Source organism: Oreochromis aureus, linkage group 12 (genome assembly GCF_013358895.1).
Source record: "Oreochromis aureus strain Israel breed Guangdong linkage group 12, ZZ_aureus, whole genome shotgun sequence".
NCBI lineage: Eukaryota > Metazoa > Chordata > Actinopteri > Cichliformes > Cichlidae > Oreochromis > Oreochromis aureus.
The window spans coordinates 2,976,201-2,993,373 of record NC_052953.1 but is presented as its reverse complement, the minus strand read 5'-3'; the positions used below and the strand labels follow the sequence as shown (position 1 = coordinate 2,993,373).

General features: G+C 41.5%; 1 protein-coding gene across 2 annotated transcripts in view; it reads right to left on the bottom strand.

The window, feature by feature from the left end:
* Positions 1–17,173, bottom strand: part of dmrt1 (doublesex and mab-3 related transcription factor 1) — a 33,055-nt gene that overhangs the window by 3,941 nt on the left and 11,941 nt on the right. Inside the window, exon 4 of one of the 2 annotated variants that reach the window (XM_031756580.2) lies at positions 16,789–16,966. In XM_031756580.2, the coding sequence (XP_031612440.1) occupies positions 16,789–16,966 (178 nt within the window). The remainder of the gene's footprint in view (positions 1–16,788; positions 16,967–17,173) is intronic. The other variant, XM_031756579.2, reaches the window with a different exon arrangement.

The window sequence follows — 17,173 nt, the reverse complement described above, 5'->3', positions numbered from 1 at the left end:
AGCAGACAAAAAAATCGGATTTGATCAAAAAATCGCAATTGAGCATTAAGACCTGCAGTGTGAACGTAGCCTAAGAAGCCCCAACAATCATATGACCCCCTATGAGCAAGCACTTTGGCGACAGTGGGAAGGAAAAACTCCCTTTTAACAGGAAGAAACCTCCGGCAGAACCAGGCTCAGGGAGGGGCGGGGCCATCTGCTGCGACCGGTTGGCGGTGCAGGGAGGGAAACACACAGAAAACAGTTATTATACCAAATCATTATAAACACTTATTAACTAAAAAAGGGTCGTGCATTTTTAAAAACTTGAACAGCTGATTTCCAAAACTTTAATTATAATTCAAATAAAAATAAATCAGTACATGGAGTGGGAAAGGAAATGGTCACATCATCCAGCTCACGCACAACTTCACACCTCTAGACAGCCAGGCACACGGCCCCTCCCACCACTAACAGCTGAACACATGAACACTGGACACTTTGAGACATTTCAGAGGTCAGTAGCAAAAGCAATAATTAGCATAAGGTAGTGGTTCCTAGAGTATTGGTTCACCTTTCTCACTCACTATGTGTTAACAGACCTCTCTGCACTGAATCATACTTGTTATTAATCTCTGTCTCTCTTCCACAGCATGTCTTTATCCTGTCTTCCTTCTCTCACCCCAACCAGTCGCAGCAGATGGCCCCGCCCCTCCCTGAGCCTGGTTCTGCCGGAGGTTTCTTCCTGTTAAAAGGGAGTTTTTCCTTCCTGCTGTCGCCAAAGTGCTTGCTCATAGGGGGTCATATGATTGTTGGGTTTTTCTCTGTATCTATTATTGTATAAAATACAATAATACACACCTTGAGGCGACAGCTGTTGTGATTTGGTGCTGTATAAATAAAACTGAACTGAACTTGAATCTAACAGGCTATGGCTACTAATAAACAATGAAGTTAATGTGGCAGCAAACGTAATCATTCATCCCTGTTTGTAAAATGAATAGAAAGTGTTAATTTGACAGGATAAAAGTTAAGTTTCCCAGATCGAAGCAAGAGAAGTCAAACAGCCGTTTGATCAGGAGGCACAGAATTACTCAATAAATATTTAGATTAATTTAAACTTACATTTTGACAGTTTTGCATAAATGCCAAAAAATACAAATAGGAAACAAAATCATAGTTTAATAAAATGTAATTAATAAATAAAGTAATAAATTAATAAATATTTAATGCTAAGGTAATTAATAAATACATTACTTTACGGTACATTAAAATATTTTGTTATTTTTTATTTATGTTATTTATTAATAAAACCAAGAAAATAATCAGCTGCTTAATCAAGATGCTCCACACGTGTTAATCTGAGGATCAAGTTTACAGGAGAGCTGGAGAGAAAATAACAGATTAGAAGGTTCATCATCTCCCAAAATACAATAAAACTATGAGAAATGTACACAGGTGATCAGAGTACACAAGTCTACTGAAGTCACAGCTTAAAAAAATATAAAACCTCCCTGCACTGGTGTGTGTGTGTGTGTGTGTGTGTGTGTGTGTGTGTGTGTGTGTGTGTGTGTGTGTGTTCTCTCCTCAGCAGTGGTGGGAGGAGAGAAGAGGAGTAATTTTTCTCCTCATTAACTTCCTGATTGGTTTCAGACTCCAGTTTCTGCCCGTCTGCAGTTTGTCACCAGTTCTGAACTGGCAGCCGGATCGTTAATACTAATGTTTGTGTAGCTAAGTGCACTCAGCTCTTTCTCTTTTTTCCCCACCATCCCTCAGCGGCCCACTTGTGTGGCAATAACAGCGAGTGGGTGGGGGAGAGCGGCTGTGAATTAGCCTTCTCACTGTTAATTCGCCGCCTGTTCATCAGCAGGAAATCTATGGTGTAATTAAAGGCCGAAAGCAACTGGACGCGTTAGTTTCAGTGCGGACGTTAAATCACGACACACTGTAGTACACATGTTCCCAGCTGCATCCGACTGTCCTCTGCTCTCCTGTTTAATACAGATTAATGTCAGGCTGCTGCAACAGCAGGAAGCCGTGTTCTCAATTAGCCACATCACACCTGTTAATGACACTAATTAAATTAAACATATTCTTTATCTTATCTACGCTGAATTTTTGGAAGTGTGTGTGTGGAAACGTGTTACAGCAATACAAAATCACAAAACTAAATAGATCAGAAGTGCTTAATTAAACAGAAAATTTTAAAAAATTAAATCAAAATCTTAATATAATACAACTAGGAGGTTTCATTCATCCATCCATGGATTTTCTTCGTTTCCACTCTCTCACTTATGAACAGGACCCTGAGATACTTAAACTCGTCTACCTTGGGTAACTGTTCCCTCACTCGGAGTGGCCACTCCACGAACCATGGCCTCAGACCTCCAGGTGATCTAACTCCCGCTGCTTCACACTCAGCTGCAAACCACTTTAGTGTGAGCTGGAGGTTACATCCAATAAAGCCAACAGAACCATATCATCTGCAAAGAGCAAATATGAAATCACGCGTACCCACCACCTGGTTATGTCAAGATATTCTGTCCATAACATGTGAATATGTGACACAGAGCAGCGCTGGTGAAGCCAAACATCCACGAAAAAGGTCCAGCTTTTACAGACCAGACACCTCATACTCCTGAAACACCCCCAAGGGATACCTCGAGGAACGCAATTGAATGTTTCTCCAAGTCCACAAAACACATGTTGAGTGGTCAAGCAACCTCCCCCGACTCTCGAATATTCCCAAGAGGATGAAGAGCTGATCCAGCATTCCATGACTGAAAATGGTCCTGAATCGGAGGCTTGACTAACGGACAGACTCTCCTCTCCAGTGTCCCAGGCACAGAGCTGGGGAGGCTGAGGAGTGCGAGCCCCCTGTAGTTGGTGCACACTCTCCAGCCCCCCATTCTTCAATAGGGGGGTTAATAAAAGCTTAACACATAAAATCTAAACGTTGAAGACAGGTAGATGGCTCCGGTTTCCTAGGTAACAATCTAATGTATTTCCCAGCATGTCGTATGTCAATCAACAGAACCCTTCGCTCTCGTTCAAAGTTGCCTCATTTTCTGACCTCAGAGTTGGAAAAGTTTAACCCCGCCCACTTTGCATCTCCAGTGATCATCTATCATCTCTTCAAGTCACTGACGTTTGTCGACTTGATGGATGCTTGTTAACCAAACCAGCTCGCCTGCATTAGCTGATAAGACTCTGGTCTTAATATGGGAATTTAATGAGGTGCCAAAAAAATACAAAAATGGGTGACGTCACAGTAGCCATGGATACAGATAATTTTCATGTAATATATTTTATGTGTGGCCTCCTGAGCACTTTACACTGTAACTTTCATCTACATGTCTGACAGTAATAACTAAGAATATCAAATCTGTCCAAAGTTCACCTCCAGGCTGTAACAAACTGCCTGTGATGCTCAGAGTTCATTCTCCGGAATGAACGTGTGCCCTTTTCTCACTCACTCAGCACTCTATATAAGATTTCCAAACTATTAAACAGTCTTTGTGTGGATTAACAAAAGGAAGCTTTTTTAACCTCCCACTTGTCCTGCTAAGAGAGGGAGGGAGGGTGTGAATGGAGGTACAATCACTTCTGCTGCTGCCAAAGCAGGGAACAAAAGCCCAGATGTGTGCGATGGTAATTCAGTCTGATCCTCCGAGGATAAGCTCGCTCTGTGGGTTTCATGCTCCACACTCATCTCCTGTACACAAGGGTCATGTGGGTAGATAACACTTAAGTAAACACACACACCCTGTATGTGCATGCTTAGCTCTGCCTTCAACTGTACTGATTGTCAGGGGAGTTTGTGTATCTGAAATAAATACCTACTTAGCACAGGATCCAAATTTGCAGAGATCATTTCACATCAACGAGGCCGATCTTATCGCTCATTAACAAAGAAAATAATTCACCTAACTGGGACTTTGCCTCTGAAACCTGCTAACAGCTTTGTGAGCCTTTAGGTCGCTGAACCTCAAACATTTCTGAGGTTTGAGGAGGCCATTTACGTGAAAAGGGAAAGACCATCTCTGAATCGAGGAGGGGGCCTAAGGGTCCATCTTTCGCCATCTTACAATGCTGTGATTGTAGCCATTCCCCAACTCTCTGTGAATGGGACTCATGGCCATTGATCAGTGTTCTTTGATCAGTGGGTTTTGGTCAGTGGTTGTTGATCAATGGTCATGGGAATTTGCATAATTATGATTAAGGAACTGACCTCACAGCCCATTGTTCCTTCAGTGGGCTGGTTTCAGTCATTATGCAAATGTACTGTTTATAAGGTTTGGGGAAACCTGCAGTCAGCTGAGACTGAAGAAGTCACCTGGATGAGCGACGAAACGTTTCTCCCACAAAACGCTACGTCCAGATGAACAGATTCAACTTTTGGTAATTTGACCATTGTGTGTGGAGTATGTAGAGAAGAAGCCAAATCCAGAACATGTTGGTGGAAATGGAAAGTCCAGAATTAAACAATGTCCAGCTTAACTTGGACAAACAGCAAGAACATCATTAACATACATATGTAGAAGGAAACAGAAGGGAGCAAAGAACACAGACAGTGTGAGACAGAGAGGCATAACAGAAACACCAGGGGAGGTGACCTCTACATAAATTGTGATAGAAATAGACATGAACCAATTCTATTCAAAGCAAAAAATAAAGAACTGCCAGGTAATATTCAGAGTATGTTTGTTTTTAAAGAAGGAAGTTATAATTTAAGGGGTTTTTGTAACTTAAAAACAGGGAAGGTCCGAACTACAAGAAAAAGCTTTTGTGTTTCTGTTCATGGAGTGAAACTGTGGAACAGTCTGAATATGGAATTAAAGCAATGTCCAAACATAAAACAGTTCAAAAAGAGTTATTAAGTGAATGTCTCTATTTAAAAAGAATTCATGATGTGATATTATAGTATATAGTATATCAGAAACCTGTTCACTGTTTTTATTACAGATTATATCAGTAAGGAAGCTGACTTATTAACTGATAACTTATGGCAAAGGGGTAAGTGTTTACTTCTTCACTCCCTTTCAACATGTAAATGAATCAGAATGGTAGCTATATTGAAATGTATTGACTTTTGTATAGTATTTTTTCTCTCTCTTATTTTCTTTTTTAAATGTACCTGTATATTGTTTACATGTTTGAAATAAATTAACAATTAACGAGACTGCAGCTAAACTAAAACTCCTGACAAAAACAAACAAACTGAAAAATCAACCTTGTCTTAACCCTAATTAAGAATAACAGACAAGAACACATTAATGATATATTAACCTCCTAGGACCTGCCGTCCACATATGTGGACATCACATTTTGGGTTATTTAGACCAAAATACTTAATTTTGCTCTACATGGGCCTGATATCCACTTACGAGGAGATTATACTGCTACTGTTCTATCAAAATTTTAAAAGAATATCCTCATATGTGGCTCGTATTTGTCTTAAAAACAAAAATAAGGTAAAAAAAAAAAATCTGGTAATTCTTTGTTTTTACATTCATCAGGCCCCAATCAGCCCAAATATCAAAGAGAAATTAAAAATGCATGCCGTGGAAGAGTTCGGGTCTTAGGAGGTTAAGAGAGAACAGCTGCATGACTTATAACTCGACTAGATTCAAACTCTTGTCTCTGCAGTAGATGACTCGGCCTCATCTAGAGCCTTCGGCTCTCACTTTGGCAACTTTTAACTGCAAAGGAGACACTGTTCAGTGTCTGCAGGCTCCCAGTTCCCCGCTACTGTCGACTGCCTGAGAGCACTTTCTGTCCAGGGACAGCAACACTTAGTGGAGGCTGTTATCAAGGCAGCAAAAATTCAATCTTACGAATGAAGAGTTGCCTGTCACATGACAAGGTTGACCTGGGATTAAATGGCTCCCATTAAAAAGATACGAGCTGCAGCTTAAAAAAAGCGCCTGGCCAGTTTGAGAGGGTCCCATGTGTGTCCAACTGAGGACAGCCCTTGTAGGGATGGACGCTCCCCGTATGGGCGTTTGGCTCCTCATCATCAGGCGAGCAGCAGGACTTAATGGCCCGGAAAACTCAGTCAAAGAGCAGTCAGGCAGGCGGGCTTTAAATACTGAGCAGTGAACAGTGGAGGCTCATGACACTCAGCTGATGTTCACAGTGCAGACCTTCACCCTCAGCTTTAAACCACCTGACTTTTCTGTAGGAGCCCTAATGCTGCAGGTTGAACAATTTAAGGAACAGTTTTAACAATAATTTTAATCTAACAGTCTAAAATGTATCAGTTTATTAAAAAAATGCTAGTTTCATTTCTTTGACATCACATAATCCATATTACTGTTTGTATTACAGCTGATCAAAAGAGATCATCTTAAATGTTTTTGGAGCCTTTAAACCTGACAGAATTTATGTGTGACTCATAATTTCACGCATTTCATTGAATTTTTCAATTACTACTATGCCAACAGACTAAATGCCCACTGCTTCCCACTTATTTAGAGTTCAGAATTAGAGTACTTTAATAACCCCTAAGGTAATTATGTAACTTATCAAGTTTATAAACTACTAATCCAGATAATGGAAAGAAATCCAGATCTGAAGTGAGACAAAAATAATTTTTTTCTTTTCTTTTTACTTTGAGAGAATTTTTTCCCCCATAAAGTTTGAAGAATTAGTCCAAATGAAGTGTGTTTGCTGTGGAAGCAGTAGCAACAAAAAGAGTCACTGCACTGAAGGGAAACCAGAACACTGACTCTGTACCACAAATATGTATTTAAGCTAACAGAGCCTAAGGACAGGCTGCTCTTTGTTTTGGTTGTATGATTATATTTGTTCTTTTTCTCACAACACAAAGATGTTTCTGACAGAACAACGAGCCTTGAGCGCATACAAAGGCCCACCTACATATATATATGTGTACAAATAGAGCCAGCACTGCTGAAACAAACCACAGACTCGCTCTGCACTGTGACTGCTGCTGACAGTCCGTCACTGGATGCCTGAGCTACTACTATTTCACATCAAACATCTTCAGAGTCAATAATAACTTTTGCATTTTCATGAATAAGGACTATTTGTTTTATTGTCTGTACCGTTAAATACATTTATCATTCTCACCTTGTTAATAAATAGCTGTTAAGATAGTTGTTCAAAGGGATGCAGAGGATCAGAAAACACTTAAAGGCTCATTATTGGTTTGTTTTGGAACCAAACCGAGTCGAGGGCCACGGAGACTGTCGGGGTCAAAGGCTAATTAAGCAGGGAGGAACCTTTGCTCCGGCATTGTTAACCAATCTGTCCCCAGTGAAGATGACTGCTACAGAGGCGTGACGCAGCCCTCGTCCCTATGCTAAATCTCCATTTGGGCTACTGTGCCCCATCAGCTCACAAAATGGCCCGTCAGTCCATCGCTGGGCTCCCTGACATGATCCATCGAAGAGTTATGGATATGCAATAATGAGCTGAGGTGGCCGATCGATATTTGCAGGACTTCTCTATCATTACATTTTAAACAAGAGATTCATTGTGAGGCGACAGGGTAAGAAAAATGCCAAAGTAAAGGACACAGGAAGAGTGAAATATATTGCTATGGATAGGAGGACGCCTCTCGCGGGTGCTAAAGCTGCCAAATGTGTTTATCCAAGTCGTTCGGCTGTTTCGGAGAGCTGCCACGGCCGCGTCATTTGTCAGCCGCTGCTGATGCTCAAAACAACGCGAGGAAAGAGACTACACGAGCACCATTAAGTGGGAACGCAGCACAGTAGGAAACAACATCCAAGAAGTCGTTTATATCCAGAGAACATTTAGATATAAGTCATGTTTGCATTTTGAGATTAGCTGCGTAGAACCAGGCAGGTTAGAATCTAGATTAGGAGACGATGTTTAAAAGTCATTTTTCAGTATTTAAGAACCTGAAATGCTACCATAATACAAGAGACTTCATTAAAAAGGCTATTATTATTATTAATGTTAATTAGGATATAACTTTACAAAAATATAAATATCAGTCCTAAACATATACATAACCACATCAAAAATCTGAATATCAGTTTCCTATTCTTTCTATTTAAAAGAAAAACAGGAAAATAATCAAGTGCACCAGGTTTTCCATTCATGAAAAAAAACAAAACTCAAGGCAACCGAACACGAGCACATCAGGACTTTTAATCGCTTTTAGAGTTAAATGTTTAAAGCTTTAAGATCTCAGACAATATAAGTGAAAGTACAAGAGAAAACATGACAAAAATGCAAAAGTGTGTTTTCTGAGTGAATAAGTGGCAGACATTTAGGTCTCATTATGCAACTGTGGATCAGAAACGCTTCAGTCTGATTGTTCTGTTTGCTCACCGGGTCCAGATACCGCCGCTAACAAAGTTCCTGAACTATAGATACAAACTAAAGGTAATCCAAACGTCCCGAGCAACAAAGACTGATATCTGCAGCACATCAAAGAAAATCAAAGATGAAACAGCAGCCAATAGGATCACATTTCATTTCCTTTTAAGCCCCTCAGAGCAGGACAATGTGTGTGTGTGTGTGTGTGTGTGTGTGTGTGTGTGTGTGTGTGTGTGTGTGTGAGAGAGAAAGAGAAATAGAGAGTGAGGGGAAGAGGACATAAACTACACAGCCTGGCCATTTAATGTCTCCACAGCCCCGGGCCTGTGTTAATGGTGGTTGTACAACGCATTACAGCGGTGCTTGTACCCCGAGCAGACAATTACACCGGTATTTAGCCCGTCCACAGCCCCACGGGCTATCAGGGCACTTAGCAGCACGGCAAAGTGTGGAAGACAACCTGATAGGACACGCGGGACTTTTCTGTGAGCAACGGCCACTCAGTCAGACACACGTTCAACGACGTCCTCCAGGCCCGACGGCCCCGGCGGGAACACTGCGGGGACTCGCAGAAACAAACAGCAAACAAAATGTATTCTGAAAAACTGCAAAGATCGCAAAGTGTTTTTATACGAAGAAGTGACCCAAGTAATAACCAGGGTTACTAACAAATTTTAATATGTTTTTAAAAGTCTGTGTCTCTGAGTTTTCAGTTTTTTAAAGCTGGTAATTTCTGGATGTACATCAGTTAATTACTGAACAGTACATCTTTTCTTTTTCCTGTCCAACACTGAAGCACTTTACTGATGAGTGTATTTTTTTAACAAAGCAAACACTTTTGTGATATCAGCCATTAAATAGAACAAACATGTAGAGACAGTTAAGGTAAATGTGAACTGCAGGACAGCAAACATCAACATCAATGCTGCAGACAAACTATAATCATCATAACAAAGTAAAACGTCTGTTAAAATGCTACTGTACACTATCGAAAAATAAAATCGATCAAAATATCTGAAGCAAATCTACAAAAGTCTTATAGAGTATTACCTGTAACAGGTGACTCTCGTCAAACCTACAACTGTTCATGTTTAAACAGATTAACAACACGAAGTATTAAAGAGCATGGCCCATACTCCATGAGCAATAAAAGCTCCTATAGAGCTAAATATGTGTGAACTTATTTAAGCTAAAGACAGGTGAATGTTTTTGTATTTAAAAGTACCCCAAACCCAAAGTTTTCATTCATTGTGTTGTTGAACTGTAGGTTGCGTTGCTATTGTTCATGTGAATGTATGTAGCCAATGAGCATACGCATAAAGAGGGAAGTTTTCCTCTGTATTTGGAACCACAACTATCGCCCCCTGGTGTCTAATAGAAAGAATACAGGTTTAAGGCATCTCCATGTTGGCTTTGCCTGTCGGACCAGGAAGCTACGTCCATCTTTTTGACTCTCTAAGGAGCCTGAGTTGTGCACCTGCAGACATCACATTAGGGACATCCACTCCCAGTGACATCATAAAGATCCATGTGTGGAGAACATAGACTGAATTACAGCATTTAGAGCAAAAGGACAAAATAAGCAAATGTCCAACTTCAATTTGTACATTTAAATCTGAAGCCAGCTACAATCACAGTATGTTCCTGTTTATCTACTAAACAACACCCCAACTTTTTCCTGTGTGTCACAGAAATCATATAGAGAGCTTTAACTGCCATAATCAATACAAAAGTTTTGCTTCCTACAGCAACCGTTTGTTTTTGTTGCAACGCACGTAGCTGAGTGATGTTGTCAGCCTGTCAGTGACCAAGGAAATGAACTTTGGCTGCTACATGACATGAAACAGCACTCCCTCTGAAAAGGTCACCTCCTGGGTTTCAGGTACCGATTTGTTTCAGGTTTAATAAATCCAAAAGAGCGAGAGGCCCTGCCGACATCTCGGGAATGAGTGCGGCCCGAGTGTGTGTGTGTGTGTGTCTGTGTGTGTGTGTGTGTGAAGGGACGTTCTAACTCTTTTTGTGAGTGTAAAGAAATCTGATCTGAAAGCAGGTAAAGCCCATTTTACACACGACACAAAGAAACTTACTAAAGCCAATCTCTCCGCCGTTTGTTTCCCCGCCTGTTACTGTGGGGGTGCGCGAGGAGGGGAACGCCTGAAACGACAGACTTTATACGCAGTAACTCACGCTGGCGTACAGTACAGTGTAGACCGAAGTAAGAAAAATCAATAGAATATCATCTAGAAAGATAGTAATGGATTTCTAACTTAATGGGCTTACACAGGTCTATCGATTAGCAGGATTAACATCTGCAATAGCTCAACAATCTGATTTGCATTTAAATGACTGCACGCCGTGCTGACACCAATATAACAAAAACAGACAAACGTACAGTCAGACAGTCGAGGTCTAAAAACCGAGTCAGAGGAGGTGGAAGGAAAGTTGCTGACAGCTCGCAAACTTTGGGCTCTGGTGAATTTTGAAAAAGTCTACACAAGGACAAAAAAGAAAGAACATAAACACCGACGGACCGGGCTCGCGGCTGTCTCCCGTAAGACCGAAACCGCCATAACTCTTTTCGGGCAGCTCATCTGAGCCTCCTCGGATAGATCTTAGCGAGGAAGCGGGGCGGGTGTTTGCGGTTTGTGTGTGTCTATATGGAGTGATGAGGGGTGGGGGTAGTGCGAGGTGAGATGTTGGGAGGGCAGCGAAGTGGGGTGGGAGTTTGATGGACTGCACTGTCACCTCCCGCTCGGCGATTTACGGCGGCGGGGCTGCTGACGAGCGCGGGGCAGTAAACAGGCCGGCCGGGGGCGTATTTCACACAGAGCTGGCTTTTATGAAGAACACCGGGACGGCTCTACCCACAGCTCCGCCCGGACCGCCGTGACGGATGGAGAAAGACGCATGACAAGCTTCATCATTGTTTGTAAATCTTAACTGTTCCCGCTCACTAACTCCAGAAGGCAATTTTGCGGAGACAGCGGGGCCTGAGAAGGGGGAGGGCGAAGAGGGGTGGAGGAAGAAGAGGAGGAGGCGAGGAGGGGAGGGGAAAGGACAACGTGGCACTCCTGAAGGTTATTTGGATCTCTGTATTTGGCCAAATGATTAGCCTTATCCTGGGAGGGAGATAAATCTGACAGGGTGCTGCTTGGCTGCCAGGTGGAAGGGAGGGCAGCGAGGCTCGCAGCTCACAGCCATTTCCTCCTCGTCGACTGATCCGGAGATGCTCCAGATGCACCTTCAGTCACAGCAAAGCCGTTTCTGAAATGCAGACCTGAAACCAGAACTTATATCCTGGATTATATCTCTACCACCAAAAGCTAAAAATGACTGTTTTGACTTTAGAACAGTAGAAATGTCCAATTTCAAAGAGGCGTCGTCAAAGTGTTCAGTTTATTCAGTAAACAGTCCAAAATCAATATGGGAAGAAAATTAATCCTCAACTATTTATTTATAAATGTAAAAATTAACTGATTAGTTATTAACTTTAAAATGAGTCATTTTTTCAGGTTTTCTTGCTGGATTGCTTCTGGTTACTGCATAAAGCAAAACAAATTATTTTAGGTCAATTATTGGACTTTCTGACAAATTACTGATTAATGATTAATCGACTGCTGTTACATAATAATTAAAGTTCTTATCCAAAAGTTATCTTTAGGAAAAGAGTGAATTTCATTGATTACACTGAATTTCTCTGTTTAAATACGACGACAGTAACGCTGTGACAGTTAGCTCACGATACAAACGATGATGTCATTCTTAACAGGCTGATCCACGATGAAGCGATCAGATCTGTAGTAAAAATACATTTCACCCTGTTTCTGTTGTGCATCCCTCTAAAGAAAAAACACGTTATGAACCCGATCATCCATTTTCCTAAGTGCTTGTCAGATTCTGGAGCGAGAGGGGGGGGTGCTCCCTGGACACCTGGTCGCCGGTCTGTTGCAGGGGTAACACACGAGTCACACCTATGACCAGTTCAGAACCACCATGTTTAATGTGTCTTTGGACTGTGGGAGGAAGAGTACCCTGAAAGAGTAGAGGAAGAAGAGTACTGTAGAAGAGTGAGCAGACATAAAAGGTCTCAGCTGGGCGGTGGATTTTGAATCAGGACCTTCCTGATGTGAGGCCACAGTAGTGACCACTGCACCACCGTGCACCTGAAGGTATGAACCAGAACCATGGCTGTGAACTGAGGTCCAAACCAAACTGTCACAGGACACAGACATTTTCTCTTCCTCATCATTTGAACTCCAAATGAGCTAAACTCAAAATCAGAAACATGATTTTACACCAAAATAACAAAAAGAAAACCAGCAATCATATCTGTGTTTTATTATGAGTCTTTATTTCCAGTCTAACGATGGTAGCCTAAACTTCCATCAACATCAAGTTTTCATGTTTTCATGTGCAGATAAAAAACAAACATTTTTTATCTGCCACCTCCTGAGCCTCTGATGATGCAGGGCTGTGTATAAAAACGTTTATAATCCTGAAACGATTAATGCAGTTGTTGAAGTAAAGCTGAAAGTGTTCACTTCTTGGCAGTTTCAGTTGACATGCACACAGAGCCAAAGCTACAAAAATGGTCATTGTCCAAAAACTTGCTGATAAGATGTGAATGAGCCTCAGCAAAGCTCAAGGCCGCGGCCTGACACATGCACACTCCTGTTTACAGAAGCACAGGAGTAATCTAACTAGCGGCATATTAAACGCAGCCTTGTCTGCAGAAACACGCTTTATCTTCCAGCTCTGGGAGACACGGCGCACACCCACACACCAAGTTTGGTTGTGTCTGAACTAAGCAGGCATGATGACAATAAGCTGAGTCAAGGAAAAACATTCTCCACCCGACAGGCCTCCCTTTTAGACACTTAGTTACTTCTTCTGAGAACCACATTATCAGAGCTTGTGCAGCAGTAGCTGCATATTAGCCCACAGCAGACGCCACTCTCCCCACCGATGGAGGCAGATATCCTCTGTGCCTGAGTCTGTCAGAGGCTTCCTCCTGTTAGTGAGTCTGTTCCTGTGTTTTTATTATAATGGCCCATTGTCTGATTAACAGCAAACACGTGTCAAGTATTTCAACATCCAATATTCCCTAATTGGAATTCTGCCGGGTGGATGGGAGTGAACATTTTGAAAACACTGGTTTTTGTACCTGATGAAGGTCGGCTGAAGTGAAACATGATTTAATAAAATATGAGAAACGAGACAGCGTGGGGAGGTTCTAGGTTTATCTTTACTGTAGATTTTACCTTTTTACAATAAAATGAAGATCTAAACAAGCAAACGATAATATCTGATGTTCATGGAGAATAATTTATTTATTTATTTTTTTATTTTATTTTATTTTTTTATTTTTTTTTTTTTATTTCTTTTATCTTTTATTTTTTTTTGGAGAATAATTTATTAGTCAATTTAATCAGTCTAATGGTCAAAACTGAGCACAGTCTAACAGACACGTGCCCACAAACACTGTTGTGTATTTAAGAGGCATGAAAAAATATAGAATCATATCATTCAACAGGAAATACCTGCACACTGAAGTTACACAAGGTTGGGCTAGCAACCTTCTTTCCTCGCATGCTAACCATCGGTTTAACGCCTGTGCAAAAACAGCCCTTCAAATGAGTGTTTTATGTCCCTGATGTGTTGGAGGAGAACTGGTACCTGGGCTGAGATAAGCAGGCTCTGTTTCCTGTGGCAGCTCAGATCCTTCAAGCAAAATCACATTTGTAAGAGAGCAGTGCAGATGTCACCAGGACGAACACTTACAAGTCTGAAAACGCCATCAATGTTGTTTCTGTTCTGTACCGTTTGTACTTTAGGTGAAGGGACAAGGTCCTTACAGCTGAATAAGAAGGAAGTCCACAAGCACAGGAAAAAGTACACAGCTTAAAGACCTGCATCCAGAATTCATGCTGCATGAGTTCATGAGTCCCTGAAATGCACATTTTTGTGTGACACAGCAGGCAGTGTCGATGTGGAATCAATCAAAATGTTTGCAGCAGCTAACATTAAACACTTTTGCTAACATAAAGTAACTGTAACGTTAGCATGCTACTCAGGAAACATCCTCACAGTCTGTCATTTCAAATAAATCATCAACCATCGTGTCAGTGTTTTAAATGACAGCTCTTCTTTGCACTGCGCTCTGCTCTGTACCTCCCTCTGCTATACTGAGCCACCTTAATGTCTTTGGGGATCTGCTGTGCTGTTTTTATTACATTCAGTAAGCCACTAAGGCTGTTTCTGTCTTTAAAAACACATCAGATCATTTAATTTCTAAAGTCTAGAAGCTAAAAATCCGATTAATGAAAAAACGTCTCCAGGTATAAGTGATGCAAGTACACGCTTCCTGATGAGAGATCCTAAACTAGAATAAAGGTGAAAGAACCCGACTGAGGCAGGCTGATTCTCTGCCACTAACTGTGGGGCCACCCACAGAGAGCGTTGTTATCTTGTAATGGAGCATGGCGATTCACAGCAGGGGGCTGACGTGGGACCCCCACAGGAAAAGGACAGGTGAAAGTCATAAACAAATACAGACACAAGGAGAGATGTGGGGGTCTTTAGGTTTGCGATGCTGGTGGTGTCAGCGCTCCGTTTCATTGAAAGAAGGATATTTATGTTGTACTGTTGATGCTTTTCCCCTATATCCTTTATATATGAGCAATAATATACAAAACAACCTTCATCTTTAGTTCTTAAAAATAAAACAAACCCAGTTTTTAGATGTATGCATGAAGGGAACTGAGCCAAAGGGTAAGAAAATGGATCAAATTAACTCAGAGTGTTTTAAATCTCTGCAACCAAGATGCACCTATGATTCATTTTCATTTATTCCTTCATTTTTTATCATTAGTTATTATTAATCTCTGGCTCTCCCCCTCTGCGTGCCTTTTGTCCTGTCTCCCTTTCCTTAACCCAGCCTTCTTCCTGTTAAAAGTGAGTTTTTCCTTCCCACTGTCGCCAAGTGCAAGAAAAGGAAAAATGGATTATCCTGTGCCAAGAGTGCCAGAAATAGTTCAAAGAAAACTTTAGTTTTTATTTAAGGCTTTATAGAACTGAATCTTTGCAATGTGCAAAGGTTTATAAGAGGCGGACACACGAGGAAAAAAGAGATTTTTTATGCTAATTGCTACAGAATTTATGTAACCTACAGGTTTATGATTCTAAATATATCAGAGGATCACAAAAATGAGGGAGGTGTGGGTTAGAACAGCCCAGATCTGTACAGGTAACAGATGTGAATACAGAACATCAGTCCAACAGTCCGAGCATGAAGTTTTAACACTGACTCAGACGCAGCTCCATCACAGGGAGACGAGCACCTTCTGTCAAGGTGTGGGTGTGTCAAGAGAAATGAACAAAGACTGAGCACTCAACGCAACAACAGTGCCGACAATCACAAAACAAACACTACAAAAGTGAAACTGGAAGGCAGACGCTTCAAATTAAAACAGGAAGTCACCAAAAAAACAACAAAAACAGTCCGAGATCCTTCGAGGGAACAGAAGCTACAACAAATAATAAAAATCACCAAAGAAAACGTAAAGAAACACAAAATCAAGACAAACCCTACAGTGACATAAACAAACAAAAAGAAGTTATCGCATATATTAACCCAGACCTCAAGAACTGCACCAAACCCTGGGAACATGAAATTTACAGGCCCAGATACTCTTAATCAGAAACCTCAATGTCTCAGTCGAACCAGCTTTTGCAGTCTCACTGTGCTCATGCAAATGTGAACCTCTGCATGCTGGAGTCCTCTGTTATTAGCAAGTTTATCTGAGAGGCATGAGTTGTTAAGATTATGTCATGTGCTCTCTGAACACTAATCTAATAACGACGTCCACTGCAGAGACAGAATTCTGTCACTGATCTGAAGCTTATCCTGCCTGAAAACCATCAAACAGCAGATCCTTTAAAATGTCCTTAATTTCCATTTAGCCTTATTGATCGACCAGCCTCCCTTTATCTCTTCTGCTTTATGCTGGATCTTCTCTCTTATCATGCACTTACATGCAGTCTTTACAAAGTTCCAAAAACACTGTGCTGAACATGTGAAGCAACACATACACAATCTGATGAGCCCACATTCACAGGTATGAGAAAGGCAGAAAATCCAAGCCACCTCCGTCAACAGCCACGTTAAGAAGAGATCAGCGTCTGAGATTGGCAAGTGCCAGAAATCGAGTGCTGCAGAGATCAGGGGATCAAATCTACTTCATCTTTAAACATGCCAAAAAGAAACAGAGCAGCACTGTATTTAACTTTGTAGCTTCAGAAACGCTCGGGTCAGACCCGCTTTCACAGAACTGCATCAGAAGCAGGAAGTAAAAAAGTTTAGTCAAAGTAAAAAGTACATTTTATGGCGCTCTGGATTCGAGTGCAATCCTCCCTTCGATGTACTGTTGATAAAGTCTGGGTAAAGGTTTATGGAGCCTGAGAAGTGTGTGTCTGGTGTTGTTGTGTGTCACTCACAGGCTGCCATGGTCTCAGAGCAGCTGTTATTGTTGTCATCCAGGCTAAAGAAGGGTGGCACACAGCTGGTGGAGCCCAGGCCCTGAGTCAGGTAGGTGGCTGCTGGGTAGTAGGAGTGCATGCGGTACTGAGACGACACGCTGTGGCTGGGCAGGCGGCCATCACCATGAGGCATCTGCTTTATGCAAGTAAAACACAAAAACAGGTAGTTTCAGATTAAAAACATACAAACTCTGCATGCTGTGAATAAACAGCAAAGGTCCAGGAAGTGGAAGCCTGGAGGTCCTCTTTAATCCACCAAAGATAAAAACTGAATTAAGGTCAGTTCATGCTGGGGTCCCCGATGGGCAGAAACGACACCATCATATGACAGGATGACGACAGA